Source organism: Taeniopygia guttata, chromosome 1A (genome assembly GCF_048771995.1).
Source record: "Taeniopygia guttata chromosome 1A, bTaeGut7.mat, whole genome shotgun sequence".
Taxonomy (NCBI): domain Eukaryota; kingdom Metazoa; phylum Chordata; class Aves; order Passeriformes; family Estrildidae; genus Taeniopygia; species Taeniopygia guttata.
The window spans coordinates 23884720-23899790 of NC_133025.1; the positions used below are offsets into that span (position 1 = coordinate 23884720).

Sequence of the window (15071 nt, forward strand, 5' to 3'; positions counted from 1 at the left end):
AGGCTCCAGAAAGTACTTTACTTGGACAATAAGATAATGTTTCAGTTACTGTGTATGGAAATGACCATGGCTAGAAGTAACAATAATCACACTTCTGTCTATAAATCAACTGCTGGTGGGGAACAGCCCTGCTCACGAGTCTGTGCACATGCAGTGTATGTATAATATGTATATATGTATCCATGGGCAGCTCAGGGGTTATACTGCTTGCCTCTTCATTGCTGCCAATTCTGGCTCTGGGCTGGATAAGGAAAATTTCATACCTAATTGTATTTAAAGGTGAGCTCCAAGGAGAATTTTTATTGTGATTTCACTGTGAAATTAAATCCACATGTAGTTCGTAGTCTCAGCAATATCATACTTTAAGCCTTAAAGAATTTAAAAGCAGTATAATAATTTTTAACCTTTTTGAGCAGTTTTTTTTTTTTTTTTTTTTTTAAGGAGCGTGAGTAGTCTAGAAGATTACCTATTTAATAAAGCTGAAAATATTTCAATGTTGTGGAAAAAAGAAAAAGGGCTCATTCTTACAAGAGAACTCGTTCTAGGTAGTTGAATGAAGAGTAATGAAACCAAACTCTTTATTAATGAAAGGGAAAGGGAAGGGATGAGATGGGGGGAAAAAAAAGGGGATGGGCAGGGTCTGAGGGTTGGAGGGAAGGAGCTGTCAACAGGGAATGGGGAGGGAGCTGTCAACAGGGAGGGGGAAGGCAGCAGCTATGGGAGCTTGCAGCAGGCACAGCTGTGGCCAGCATCAGGTGAGCCTGGGGCTCCAGTGACATTGAGTCCTGGTGCTTTCTTCACTGTCTCCTGGTACTCTGCTTGGGACCCTGGTTCTCTGAATCCAGCAGATGACCCTAGTTCTGCACATCTTTGTCGAAAAATTGCCTGAATTTCCAGGTTAGTGGAGGATGGGCTGTCATCTTCGCTCATGGCTTCAAGGGCTGGAAGACAGATAAACTACCACAGTCAGAGGCCAGAGGGCCACCCAGCGATTCTTCTGCTAAGGCCATCTCTCCCAGCTCCTGCATGCCTAACAGAGATGAGGACCCAACGGGATCAGCCGCAAGGCGCTGGTCACGAATCCCCCCACTGGCGTCCCTGAAATCTCTCTGTGCCCTGCCCACACCAGCCCTCGTCCACACAAGTAGCCGGGACAGGCATTGCAGCTCCCTGGCCGGCATTGCAGCTCTCCCGGCCAGCCCCGCTGACAGCCCGCTGCCCTCACTCACCCTGAGTGAGAAGGTGAAGCTCGGCTGGCTGTCCCTTCAGGTAGCGCCCGGCCATGCCTGGGAACACAGAGCCTGTCAGGCCCAGCGGCACAGCTCCGTGCCAGCGGCGCTGCCAGCCCTGGGGCCACACGCCCTCCTGGCCCGGCAGGGCTCCGCCCGGGCCCTCGCCGCACGCTGCCGCCCCAGGGCACGGCTGCCAGAGGCGCCGGGCCCGGGTGGCGCTGCCGGGGCAGCAGGCGGGGCTGGGGCCGAGCTGCGGCGGGGCGGGGAAGGAGCCCGGGCTCGTGGCTCACCCATGAACCTGAGGGCCGCCTCTCGCAGGGGCTCCTGTGGGCTCTGCAGGTAGGGCAGGGCCCGGCGCAGGTGCTCGGCCGCGCTGCTGCTGTCCTCTGCCAGCTGCAGAGAGCGGCAGGAGGGAAGGGTTGGCCCCACAGCCCCGCCGGGCCGCGGCTCCATCGGCACCCGGCTCGGGCCGCAGGAGCCTGGAGCAGAGCCCGCGCGGCCTCGGGCTGCAGCAGCGGGCAGCGGCACAGCTGCCAGCCCGCACACCGAGCACCGCGCTCAGGGGGCTTCTCCAGGCTGAGGCTGTGGCTTCCCGGCCCTCCTTACCAGGCGCTCGGCAAACTTTGACAGCTGCTTCTTCTTCAGCAGCCCTTTGAGATCCCTCCTCTTCAAAAACTCGGCCGCACCAAGCAGGGTTTCCCGAGAAGCCTGGAGAGCAGCAGAGACCCAGAGATGGCCCCAGAGCCCAGGGCACAAGACCTGTGTCCCTGTGCCAAGGCCTGGAGGAGGCTGACGCCCGCCAGGCGCCAGGGCATGAGGCAGCCCAGCCCCCCAGCATCATACAAATGCTCACCTTTGCCACCTGGCAGTTCTCATCATGACAGTAGATAAAAAGTGCCAACAGGCTCTTGTTCACAATTGTCTTCAGGGGCTTTTTTCCCTCATCCACTACCAATTCCATCACCTTACAGAAGAGTTGAATGGAGAGCAAGCGCACATGGCTGTTTTCCTAGAGGAAGGGAAAAGATCTACACCAGCTACTCCAGGCCCACCTGGGCAAAGGCCTGAAAATCCACAGGGCACAAAGTTTCTGGGAAGCAGCCAATGCCTGTGGCTCAGGATGCAGAACCTTACGTTGTCAAAGAGCAGCAGGAGTGCCTCAGTCAGCTTTGGGGCAGTGGTGCTGGATACCAGGATGTTTTGGTGCTGGAGCACATTCATGAACACACGGAGGCTCATGCTGACCACCTCTATATCTGGAGCCCCCAGCAGCTCCAGAAGCCTTTGAGACATGGGGTACATTCTTCTGGCCTGTGCGGAACACAAGGCTGTGCCGGGAAGCCGTGGATGGCTGCACGGCCAACACCGCCCTGGCACTGCAAGCCCACCCTGCTGCTGCAGGGCCCACAGGCCGAAGGCCTGTCCCAAAGCACTGGGGCAGGTGAGGCAGGGGAGCTGGGAGCAGCTGCCTCAGCTCCTGAAGCCCTGCCAGCCCAAGGGGCTGCTTTGCCCAGTGCAGCTTCAGCCACTGCCCCCTTCTCACCATCCGAGGATCCTTGGTGAGCACTGCGAGGCCTCGGAGCGCCAGGTGATGCCTATGACAGCATTCACTCGAGAGGTACCTTGACATGGTCTTCAAAGCGCTGCCATGACATTTACTCAAGTCCAGGCACTCGAGGACCTGAAAGGCACATGGCAGTGACAGGGGACCCGGCTGGCAGGAGCCCAGAACCGCACAGGCCTGGGCCCAGGCAGCAGCACGGGGCGTGCGCACCGTCCCAGGCAGCTGCGGCTGTGAGAGGGCAGAGAGCCGGGAGGCAGCTGAGCCAGGCAGCGCTGGCCAACAGGCTCACCTCCACCAGGAATGCCAGGAAGGGCAGATCCCAGCACGGCTCTTCCCTGCTGTGTTGGCGGAGCAGGCGGAATGCAATGTCGGAACAGAAGTGGTCCAAGACATGGCACAACTCCCTGGCAAGGGGGGAAAAAGGCCCTGAGGTGGAAAGGCCAAACCCCTCCCAGGAGTGACTCACAGAAATCTGGTCTTTCCCCAGCATCCCTGGAGAGGATGTGGGCGCTTTGTGAGGCGGACCCTTCTGGGCACCCTCCTCTCCAAGCCTTTTCCAGTTTCCTGGGCTGTCCCTCGGTGGAAAGGTCCTCTGGCCCATGACCACAGGGACTGTGAGGGGCACCTGGGCACAGGGCGCAAATTGGGGACCATGGGGAGAAGGGGGTCTCACCTGGCCAGCAGACCCACAGCATAGTGCTGGGTGTCAGCACACAGCAGCATGTCCCAGCCACTCTTGCGCTCCATAGCCAGCACCACGTGGTCCCACTGCAGTCGGCAGAGCAGAGCCTTCATGGCCTGCACTGCAAACCTGTGTGCAGAGCAAAGCCCAGGTCACACTGGGAGCGCTGGCACTGGCCACAAGGGCACGGGAAGGACAGGGGGACTGGGACCTGTTGGGCTTGCAGTGAAGGCGGTGTTCCTCCCAGCATGCTCTCCAGAATGTAGCAAGTTCCACTGGTGTTATCTGCTGTGTGGTGATGACAATATGGAAGAGCAGAGCCACAAACAGGCGGGAGGAATAAAGGTTCATCGCCTTGTGGCACTTGGGCACCTGGAGAATCACCCAGAGACCCAGAGTTGCCTGCAAGAGAACAGCCCAAGGCAGTGCTCAGTGCCAAGGTGTCCATGGGGCAGGGCCCAAGAGCCGACGCAGGGGGAGCAGCGGGCTGGGTGCCCCCTGAGCCTGGCCCTAGCCCAGGTTTCAGCCCAGCAACTGAGGGATGGAGAGGATGGAGAGCTGCTGGCAACCTGGGGGTGAGCAAAGGCCAGTTCTAGAAACTCACAGCCAGGGCAAAGACATCCTCGTTGTCCCCATCAGAGGTGCACATGCTGTGCAGAGGCCAGTTCTCCATCACGCAGAGCAGCACTGGCAGCACCTTTTCCACTGTGGGACTCGACGAGCCTATGGTTCTCCATATCATTGCAGCGGCTCTGTGGGATCAGAGCTCAGTGTCAGGGGCAACTCAGTCACAGCACCATGCCCTGTGCACCCGTGGGGGCCCAGGTGACAGAGCCTTGAAGGGCATGGGGGGAGTACTGGCAGCAGGCTCAGCAAACAGAGGCGCCTGAGGCTCCTGGCTTCTCTGCCTGTCTGGCAGAGCCCATTGCACAAGCTGTGCAGGGCCGTGGGCCCTAAAGGCTGCTGAGCCCTGAGCTCTCAAGGCTCATGGGCCCTGTACCTGTCACACGTTGGGGCACAGCGCAGGAGGGTCAGCACCACGTCAGCAGGGTGTTCTTCAGCCAGCCTCAAAATGTCAGTCTGCAGCCAGACATCCACAGTGACTTGGGACATGAGACTCTGGTGGATGTTCTTCACCTTGCCTGGCACCTGGAGGAAGCATGGGGGAGAGATGGAACGTTGTCCAAGGGAACAACTTGCCCAGCTATTTCAAAGAAGTGCTTCCCTTCTTCCACACTGTGCTGGCCTCAAAGGCTGAGGGGGCCCAGAGACCATGGCTTGAGGGGACGCACGATGCTGGGAGGCCTCCAGGCCTGGCCCCAGGGCTGCTTACCTGCTGTTGCTGAGAAGAAACACAAGGGTCCTTGAAATAGTCGAATATGAGTTCCTGACTCAGAGTGGGAGAGGGCATGGTGTCAGTATTTGCGATGCCCTGAGTGTCTCTGGTTTTGGCGTTTGTGATGTTCACATCCCCAGTCACTGCCATGTCAGCCCTTGCCCTCTGGTCATTCCTTGCAACCTCAGAGTCTTTTGAAGGTTCCGCTGGATCTGGGCTGTTGGCGGTGTTTGTGATGCCCTGAGTCCCTTCATTGTTAGTGTTTGTGATGGCCACATCCTCAGTCATTGACGTGAGAAGAATCTTTGTCCGGGTTTCAGTCACTGAGGTGTCAGGGTTCTCTGAGCGCTCAGGCGAATCTGGGCTGACATCAGGCTCAGCCTGGAGCTCGGTCAGCCCCGAGTCAGGCTTGGCCGGGCCCTCAGCTGCTGCGCTGCCGGTCTTCCTGCGTCGAATGCGTGGGAACTTCCAGAACGTCTGTAGGAGAAAAAAGGAAATGGAAGCCAGGGATGTTCCATGGAGTGCTCCAGGCATGGTGCTGGGCTGAGCAGTGACAGCAGGCCCAGCCCAGGTGGGGATGGCTGCAGGCACCTTCAGGGTTTTGCGGAAGCGGCCATGGGTGGGTTCCTTCTCTTCTCTGCGGTCCAGGGCTGCATCTGGCAAAGAGCGAGTGCAGCCAGAGCTGAGGGGCGGCGGGAGAGGCCGGAGAACACAGCCCAGCCCTGCGCTCCCCAGGCAGGGACAGCCCCAGGATGCCCCAGGGGATGGAGCACGGCCACTACGGGTGTCTGCCAAGGCCCTCTTCCCTCCTGTCCATGGGCACATCCCCAGGGGATGGGATGGGATGGGACCGGACGGGACGGGATGGGATGGGATGGTGGGGCGGGGCTAAGCTGGCTGCAGGCATCAGCCCTGTGGCCCAGCTCTGCCACTCACCATCCTTCGGTGGCTGGAACTGCTCCGGGTTTTCATGCTGTTGTGGTGGAGCAGCTTCATGGCTTTTCTTTTTTTTCCTCCTGAACACACTGAACAAGCCGAGAAGTCTGCCTGCCATGCTAGAGTCTGGTATTGAGGGCACCTGAAAGAGAGATGGCTTGGGAAAGCTCCAAGTGAACAAGTCCTCAAGGGTACCTACAAAAGAGAAGCCTCGGGAAGGCCACGGGCTGCCAAGTCCTGTGGTCTTGCCACGAGGTCACCTGTAGGAGTAAAGCCTCAGAAAAGCTCCGGGTCAGGCACGAACGAGCGCGCTGTGCAGGGGCTCCTCACGGCACCGCTCTGTCCCATCCTGTCCGGTCGCCTGCTCTGAGCAGAGTGGCATGCTCTGGTTAGTGCCAACTCCTATGTCAGCACGTGTCACAAAGGCCATCCTGTCCCGTTCTATGCCATAGTGACCATGCTGCACCATGTCACAAAGGGGCCTTGTACACACTGCCACCTGCCCTGGGGCCACGGCCCTGCCCAGCCAAAGTGGCCCAGGTTGGAAGGAATCCCTGGCCCCAAGTGTCTGAGACAGCCCAACAGGATCTTTAGGAATGGCTCAGACCATCAGCAAACGCTGCCCTGCTCTGCGGGCTCTGGGCAGCAGAAGGAGCCCCGAGGGTTGCCGACGCAGCCGCGCTGGGAAGGGCACGAAACCTTCCATGGAAGCTGCCACGGCCTCCTTGGGATGCGTCCCGGCCCGTGGCCATCCTAAAACGCAGGTGTGGCACGCACAAGGAACTGTGGGCCAGGGTATGAATGCTGCTCTGAGCCCTGGGGCCCGGGGAACGCTGACACCAGCAGCTGTGGCAGAGTCCCCGCCCAAGCAGACCTGCCAGCCCCCGAGCCCTGGCAGGGCTGGTGCCCGTCTCCTGCCCCAGAGACCTGTGCCCCTGGGAGCCTTCTGTGCCAGAAGGGTCCACACCCACGTGCACTGGGGGCTGTGCTCCTTCCTGCAGGGGCTGTTGGCAGGAGCACCTGGAGCAACTGCTGCCAACAATGAGCAGAGGGCAAAATGGTTAACCCTGCCCCGGTATAGAGATCTAAGTGGCCAATAAAGTACAGCTCTCCCCTCTTGTTCCCTGCAGCACAATCAGGACCATGAACACAAACAGTCACAGATATTCTTTCTGAGACCCATGAGCAAGGCTGTACCAAACTACAGATGCTGCCTTCAAATGGACTCGAATTCCAACCTAGACCTCTCCCTCTCAGACAACTCCTTCCCCAACCCATCTCCAACACCAACACCCTGCAAACACCACACCAAAGCCCTCAACAGTCCGCCAGGACCCCAGCTGTCCCCATCCCTCCACTGAGCTTTCCCTCCCTCCAGCAGACTCCCTGGTTCCCTGCACGTGCCATGGGATGGCACTCAGGAGGATCTGCTCCAAGGCCTTCCCCGGCAGCAAGCTCAGGCTGCCAGGCCTATGGATCCTGGATCATCCTTCCCACCGAGCCTTCCATTGTCACGGCTCTTCCATTGGCACATCTGCGCTCAGCTGGGACTACTCCGCTCACCCAGGGCTGCTGGGAAAGGATGGAGAGCAGCCTGGCAAGCTCTTTCTCCAGCTCCCTCTGTGCTCTTGGGGAAGGTAGAACCTTCCACAGGAAAGCCACTGGTGCCACAAGGAATGGGAGGCATCAGGCAGCTCTGGGAAAGCCCCTCAGGAATGCTGTATCCTGAGGGAACACTGTTGGCCTTGACCTGTGGGCACCTGCAAAAGCTTCAAATCAGCTTCCTCAGCTTCCAGGGCCTCTCTCGGCCAGCATCCTGACGTGGATGCAGGACGGCTGCCAGGCACTGCTGGGACCCAGCGGGACAGGACCGGCTGTCTCGTGTCCACGCAGCAGCCCTGAAAAAGCCAGGGCCATCCCGAGAGCAGACAGACGCTCACGGGCCAGCAGAGAGGAGCAAGGAGCCCTGGGCTCCTCTCAGGGTATCTCAGCTGCGCTCGCTCCACAACACACCCCCATTGGAAGGCCTGCTGATGCCCAGCTGCCAGAAATGCCTACCTTGTGCTCTCCAAGATGCACAGGGAGAGCCAAAGAGCAGGACACCTTGGCAGGCAAACCTTCCAAGTCTTCTCTGAGGCCAGGCACACACCAAGATCAGCCGAGACTCTCCACCACACTGCCTGGCCCACCCAGCCCAGCTCTGTGCTGGCCCTGGGCCACAGCAGCTCCCAGCAAGCAGGAGGCAAATGCATTTTGCCAAGAGATGCAACACAGCAGACAGGGAAGATGTTGAAAGTGAGTGTGTAAAGGCCTTTTTATTCACAGCTCCCACCGAGAGCTTTGGGGCTCACAGATGGACAGAGATGGTTCTGCTCACCCCTCTGTCCAAAGGGGAATGACACACGCTGCTGCAGGTGCTTGGGTTGGTCTCTGCAGGTCCAGGTGGATGCCAAACCTGCTCTTCACAGGCTGCTCCCTTCCCCTGCCCCTCTGCAAAGTCCAGAGGGCCTCAAGGACTGAAAGGAGCACAGAGAGCCAAAGGGGGACACTTGCACCTGCCTCACTGGGAGCTCCCTGGGAAGCACTTTCCTTGAGAAGCAAGCCCCTGTCCTCCAAATGCATTATCCCAAATGTGCAGCTTTTCTGCTCAACACCAACACACCCTTAAGAAACACTGGCAAGGCTGAAGGACTTCATGTCCTTTCAGGACAGGCACTCCAACTCCAGCTGGTATTCCCCCAAGTGCCTTTCCAGGTGGAGGCTCAGACGTGCAGCCCCAGACCCTCTACAAACACAAGCTGCTCACTGCCTCTTCACCTGCCTCAACTCCTGCCTGTGCTCCCTGCACCAAGATCAGGCTGTTCCCAGCCAGAGCCCAGAGCCCTGCTCCCGCAGGACGCTCTTGCCAGCACCTTCCAGGCCTCTCCGCTGTGCACGCAGCGCTTTTCATGCCCGCTCCCAACCGGCTCTGGAAGGCAGAGCACAGCCTGGCTGCCTCTGCCACCAGCACAGCCCAAACACAGGCGGAGGAAGAAGCAGCAGGGGCTGTTTTGCGGCCATGCCCAAGAGAGACTGGAAGGGTGCCCTCCCTCTGCTCTCACTTGCTTGGCTTTCTGACTGGCTTCGAGCCTGGGGTGGCCATTCCTCACTTGTGGGCACCAGAACCACAGCCGGGATCCCAGCACTGCCTGACAGCGCTCCGGGCACTGGCAGGGTTGCGCGTCCCAGTCTCGGGCACCGCGCTGCTGCTTCCTTTGCCCTCAGGCACACCCAAAGCTCCCTGCTAAGCCCGGATGGTCGCTGGTTCTGCCCTCTCCCTGATCCTGTACAGGGATGGAGCACTGCTGAGCCTTCAGGAAGGTATTCCTGAAAACTTCCAGCATTCCAAGATCCTTTGCCCTCCATGGAAGCTTGCCATGGAATCCCTCACAGCTGGCTTCAGAGCATACTCAGATTGGCTCTTCCAAATTCCAGGGGCTCCTGGCTGCTCAGCAAGATCTGCAACTCCACAGAGTTGTGGAACTGCACCTTCAGCACAGGCACCTTTCCAGCCTGATCTGCCCTCATTCCTCTGTGTGTGTGCACAGAACACGGTGTGGAAGAGAACAGCAGCAGGGGCCTGCGTGTTCCAGGGCCCGGGATTTGCGCCGCTTCAGCTCCACAGAGATGCAGGTAAGGGGGAGAAACCAAACTCTTTATTAATGGAAGGGAAAGGGAAGGGATGAGATGGGGAAAAAAAAAAGGGGATGGGCAGGGTCTGAGGGCTGGAGGGAAGGAGCTGTCAACAGGGAATGGGGAGGGAGCTGTCAACAGGGAGGGGGAAGGCAGCAGCTATGGGAGCTTGCAGCAGGCACAGCTGTGGCCAGCATCAGGTGTGCCTGGAGCTCCAGTGACATTGAGTCCTGGTGCTTTCTTCACTGTCTCCTGGTACTCTGCTTGGGACCCTGGTTCTCTGAATCCAGCAGATGACCTTAGTTCTGCACATCTTTGTCGAAAAATTGCCTGAATTTCCAGGTTAGTGGAGGATGGGCTGTCATCTTCGCTCATGGCTTCAAGGGCTGGAAGACAGATAAACTACCACAGTCAGAGGCCAGAGGGCCACCCAGCGATTCTTCTGCTAAGGCCATCTCTCCCAGCTCCTGCCATGCCTAACAGAGATGAGGACCCAACGGGATCAGCCGCAAGGCGCTGGTCACGAATCCCCCCACTGGCGTCCCTGAAATCTCTCTGTGCCCTGCCCACACCAGCCCTCGTCCACACAAGTAGCCGGGACAGGCATTGCAGCTCCCTGGCCGGCATTGCAGCTCTCCCGGCCAGCCCCGCTGACAGCCCGCTGCCCTCACTCACCCTGAGTGAGAAGGTGAAGCTCGGCTGGCTGTCCCTTCAGGTAGCGCCCGGCCATGCCTGGGAACACAGAGCCTGTCAGGCCCAGCGGCACAGCTCCGTGCCAGCGGCGCTGCCAGCCCTGGGGCCACACGCCCTCCTGGCCCGGCAGGGCTCCGCCCGGGCCCTCGCCGCACGCTGCCGCCCCAGGGCACGGCTGCCAGAGGCGCCGGGCCCGGGTGGCGCTGCCGGGGCAGCAGGCGGGGCTGGGGCCGAGCTGCGGCGGGGCGGGGAAGGAGCCCGGGCTCGTGGCTCACCCATGAACCTGAGGGCCGCCTCTCGCAGGGGCTCCTGTGGGCTCTGCAGGTAGGGCAGGGCCCGGCGCAGGTGCTCGGCCGCGCTGCTGCTGTCCTCTGCCAGCTGCAGAGAGCGGCAGGAGGGAAGGGTTGGCCCCACAGCCCCGCCGGGCCGCGGCTCCATGGGCACCCGGCTCGGGCCGCAGGAGCCTGGAGCAGAGCCCGCGCGGCCTCGGGCTGCAGCAGCGGGCAGCGGCACAGAGGTCTTAATTTTCCTGCTAAATCATCAGATTGTTAGGGTGTGGCTCAGCAAAGAAAAATCTTACATTAAATCAGGAATTTTGCTGTAATGTGGTTCTTAAGCATTTACTTGTCAGAGACAGCTCTGGCTTTGAGCAATGCAGCTGTGTAGCATATTGTTGCTGATTTTGGTAAACTTGTATCTGTTGAAAAGAAAGGAAAAAATTAAACATTTGAACACTTAAAAGTGTGCAGAAATAAAAGTGTTTGATTGATACTTAAGAGTAAGCATGACATACACAAAATTAGCATGTGAATTCAGAATACTTTCTAATCTTAGGATTTATGTTGCCACGTCATGTGGATTTTTATATTTCCACCTGATATACAGGCTTTAAAATGAGTGTTAATTACCCCTGGAACTGCTATTTAAACAGCATCTGGTATCATTAGAGAACTAAGTCAAAGAGTAACATGATAAAGACATAATGAAAGAATTCATTACGCTATAGATAAATATAGAGATAATTTGGAATACCTGGATTTTTCCATAGTTCACAAAATATCTAAGTAATACCTGAGGGCTATCTACTTCATTCTTCATGTTTTCACTAAGAAGCATCTGTCTAATATGAGTATGTGGCAGCTGTACAAGTTAAGACAGCTATTCAAGTAATGATGGATTTGACTTGCAAGCAACCAACCAGTGGATTGATTAAAGATCTACAGTAAAATGAAGTGTTTTGCCTCTTAAGAAAATATTGGACCAAAACACACATTCACCAGAGACTCTCTAGCCATTTTATCCTCTTCCAGAGACACACAGGACCATAAACCTGACTTAACCCATTATTTAATATACTTAATTATACTTAATTTATACATGTTTTCTACCAGCATATTGGCACAATGCATTCAAAAGGTAGAGAAAAATGCTGCTTAACAGACTTGAGTGATATATTTGTTCTCACTATTACAGAGAATTGAGTTCCACATTTTTTATCTCATGGTGTGATCCTTGGAGATGCCCTGTGCAGGGCTAAGAGTTGGACTTGATGATCCCTTCCAACTCAGCTTATTCTGTGATTCTGTAACCTACCCAGTAGTCATGTATTGAGACTAAAATAATCCAGCATTATAAATTTAAAGGTTACAGCTACATGAAAAAAACCCCAAACCACAACAAACCAAACCCAGTAAAGGTTGGATTCTGCAAACCCTTCTGTACACACTGATAACTTCTGTACACACTGATAACTTCCTATAGCAAACAGAAAAGAGTTTCATAGTCACTGTAGTGTCTGTGCACATGCAGTGTATGTATAATATGTATATATGTATCCATGGGCAGCTCAGGGGTTATACTGCTTGCCTCTTCATTGCTGCCAATTCTGGCTCTGGGCTGGATAAGGAAAATTTCATACCTAATTGTATTTAAAGGTGAGCTCCAAGGAGAATTTTTATTGTGATTTCACTGTGAAATTAAATCCACATGTAGTTCATAGTCTCAGCAATATCATACTTTAAGCCTTAAAGAATTTAAAAGCAGTATAATAATTTTTAACCTTTTTGAGCAGTTTTTTTTTTTTTGGTTTTTTTTAAGGAGCATGAGTAGTCTAGAAGATTACCTATTTAATAAAGCTGAAAATAATTCAATGTTGTGGAAAAAAGAAAAAAGGCTCATTCTTACAAGAGAACTCGTTCTAGGTAGTTGAATGAAGAGCAATGAAATCAGATCTCTTCTTAAATCTGTTACAATTTGTTTAATATTCCAGAAAATCAACTCACCTGAATTCTGCAGTCTCAGATAAAGTGTTTTGGAGTTGCTGTGTTAAAAGGGTATTAACTTTTACTCCCCAGCCTGGTCCTCCTCTGCTAAGGCACATCATTCTGTTCCAAACCTTCCTCTGGGTCAGAGGCTTGTGGTTCTGTAATATGGTTCTTACCAGTAAGACCAGGAAGATGGGAGCATGGAGTCCCTTGGCCTGTTCAGTGTCCTTTGTCACCCTGTCCAGCAGCAAGCCCACCCAGGTGTGCACAGCAGGCTGATGTTCCCATTTCAGGCACGTGCCCTACCGGTAAGCTGTGATAAAATGCCTGCATCAAAACCACTTTACCAGAGTGGAAACCCAGAATATTTCACAGCATAACAAATGGGCAAATGCTGAGCTGGCCACTTACTTGATGACAGGTTTTTCTGTATTTATGGAGTTTTCTTGGGGTTTTTTATGAGTTCAAGGTAGACTTACCACAGTTGTAGGCACTTCTGCTGCCTCTTCCACAAAAAAAAAATGCACTCCCAGAAACTTTTGCTATTTCTTAGTGGCAAAAGACGCTCAGAGATGGTAAACATTGCTAGGAAAGGTGCCTCCATGATCTTGAACAAATCCAAAAAAGAATATAAGAGGGGAAAAAAAGAGGAAACAAAAAAAAGAAGAAACATGCCTAGAAATAGGCATGGCAAATGAAATAATATTGTAGTTTTGTTTTGTGGAATAAATTTACTCATGTACTTAGTCATGAAGAGGAAACAGCTGTCTCTAGGTAGACATTTTAATGTCAGAATAATGTTAGCTGAGGCTAAAGGTTGTAGGATTATTTTTTTAAATACACAGTCCAGTTTTCTTGAGGGAGTTCCCTTTAATTTGCTGCATGAACTCAGGATCTAGCAGCGCCCTGAAACACTGTTAGCCTGCCAAGATTTTTGGGATTGCTTCCTCCCCACTATCTTCAACAAGCATTACCATAAAAAGTGTGTTGAACTGTTATAGGTGAAATCTTGTAAGAAAGTTTAATTTTCTTTTATCACATGGAAAACGAGGAATGCCTTAGGAATGGTGGTGTATATTAGGGCATGTGGGCATTGAAGCGTGAGAGCCTGCTGCTTTTTCTTTTCCTGGAAAAATACCTAAAACAAATTTGTGCTTCTCACCCTGGCCTCCAATCCCTGTGTGCACTTCTTTGCAGATGTGAATTAGAAATAAAATGCTGCATTTCTGGAACTGCACTGCACAGTTGCTGAAGGGCATCCGGCCTGCATGCCCAAGCCACAGCTGCTGGCCACTGCCTGCAGGCCTCATGCCCAGCTTCTTATGGGGCTCAGTGTACAGTGGCGAGGGGGAAAGGATTGTTCAGGGATTAGTGAAGATCTGGATCTGGGGAAGGTGCTTTTGCTACGAAAAACCAGCTCTTACTCCAGTGTGGCAGCACAGAGTGTACCAAGGCTCACTCATCTCCACGGCGTTTGCCCCGCACTCTTTGGCTGCATGCAGGTGGCGGCTGCCCCCAAGGGCAGAAATGGTTTTGTCGTCATGTCACAATTTGTGGTCATGTCACAACCTGCAGGTTTTACCTGCCACTTAAAATGATAGAGATTAACTAATATTTTTATCAGAAAGACAGAGGCAGCCCATGGGCTGTAACCACAAATGTGATTCTGGGTTGTTACCTTTTCTGAAACAGCTCATTTGCCTGGGGAAATTGATGCAACTTCATAAAGTTAAGATCTCTTTTGGGAAAGAAGCAAATGCATATGAATCACTACATTGACAGCTCCTCTGGTGGGAGCTGGGCAGGAGCCCGGCTGGAAGCTGGGTGGAGCAGATTTTACAATCTGTACCTAGAGCCACTGAGGTTTTCAGGGCCACCACAGGCGACAGCTGCACTGGGTGTGAAGGGGTGTGTGTGACACGTGCAAGAGGTGTAGCTTCCTTTGGATTTTCAGCTTCTGCAGGTTTCTTCAACATGGCAAATCTCCTGATAATGTTCCTCCTTTCTGCTAGGGTAAGGACTTCCATGCTCTGAAAAAACTGTCTGTGTGTTCAGCATACACACCAAATGATAAAAGACAAAGCAGCAGCCCTCCCCTTGGTGTAGCACTCACCTCTCCGAGTGCAGTTCCTGCAGGGAGCAGCTGTTAATCTATTCAGTGGGAGGGAGGGACAGGAGCCAGCTTGATTTGAAACTCCTGGGGGGGTCCTCTCCTTCTTTGTTCTATACATGTTATAGTGTAAAGAGATAATGTGCATTCAAATTCTATTAAGCTGTCTTTAAAGAAAAAAACCAGGAACTGCTAACATTTGGAGTTAAAAAGCCTCCTCCACCCCTAAATTTGAAGATGAGTTATTATCTGAACCAGGTTTCCACAAGGCTCATCTCTGCACTAAGCCAGAGGCTTTCCATCATTATAATCATGGGCTGTGTTTGCTTTTTGATCTAAGCCATACTGAACTTCACAGGAAACATGTCAGAGGCAGCAAAGCCTAAGGCAATAAACTCTGCCTAATGAAAAAGAAAATTCTTTTGTCTGATATGCCTAGTCTTTCAGAGGCCTAGAATTATAATTAAACAGATTTTCCAGATAAAAAAAATCCATGGTCCATTACTGCTTATTAGGGAGACTGGTACCAGAAATAGTAGAAATAAAATTGCATGAAGGTATTTTTGAATTCTTAAATATTCC

General features: G+C 53.9%; 1 protein-coding gene across 2 annotated transcripts; it reads right to left on the reverse strand.

The window, feature by feature from the left end:
- Window positions 1-267: 267 nt before the first annotated feature.
- On the reverse strand, window positions 268-6434 carry LOC121468136 (maestro heat-like repeat-containing protein family member 6). 2 transcript variants are annotated; one of them, XM_072921615.1, is made up of 14 exons: window positions 5751-6430; window positions 4812-5291; window positions 4479-4627; window positions 4083-4230; window positions 3690-3880; window positions 3470-3607; window positions 3086-3200; window positions 2776-2913; window positions 2367-2543; window positions 2086-2241; window positions 1839-1940; window positions 1523-1625; window positions 1230-1286; window positions 268-941 (listed from the first exon to the last, which is right to left on the reverse strand). In XM_072921615.1, exons 1-14 carry the CDS (start codon window positions 5808-5810, stop codon window positions 715-717), a joined length of 2241 nt encoding a protein of 746 aa, XP_072777716.1. In that variant the 5' UTR covers window positions 5811-6430; the 3' UTR covers window positions 268-714. The 2 variants fall into 2 exon arrangements, with proteins under 2 accessions (XP_072777716.1, XP_072777717.1); XM_072921616.1 differs by lacking the exons at window positions 1230-1286; window positions 1523-1625 and having other exon boundaries at window positions 788-941; window positions 5751-6434.
- Window positions 6435-15071: the final 8637 nt, after the last annotated feature.

Coding starts and splice junctions, on each gene's coding strand:
- LOC121468136 (XM_072921615.1), bottom strand. CDS start 5,810: ATGAAGCTGCTCCACCACAACAGCATGAAAACCCGGAGCAGTTCCAGC. Junction 4,628..4,811: donor TTTCTTCTCAGCAACAGCAG/GTAAGCAGCCCT, acceptor TGCTTCCTCCAG/GTGCCAGGCAAGGTGAAGAA. Junction 1,287..1,522: donor GGCGGCCCTCAGGTTCATGG/GTGAGCCACGAG, acceptor CTGTGTTCCCAG/GCATGGCCGGGCGCTACCTG.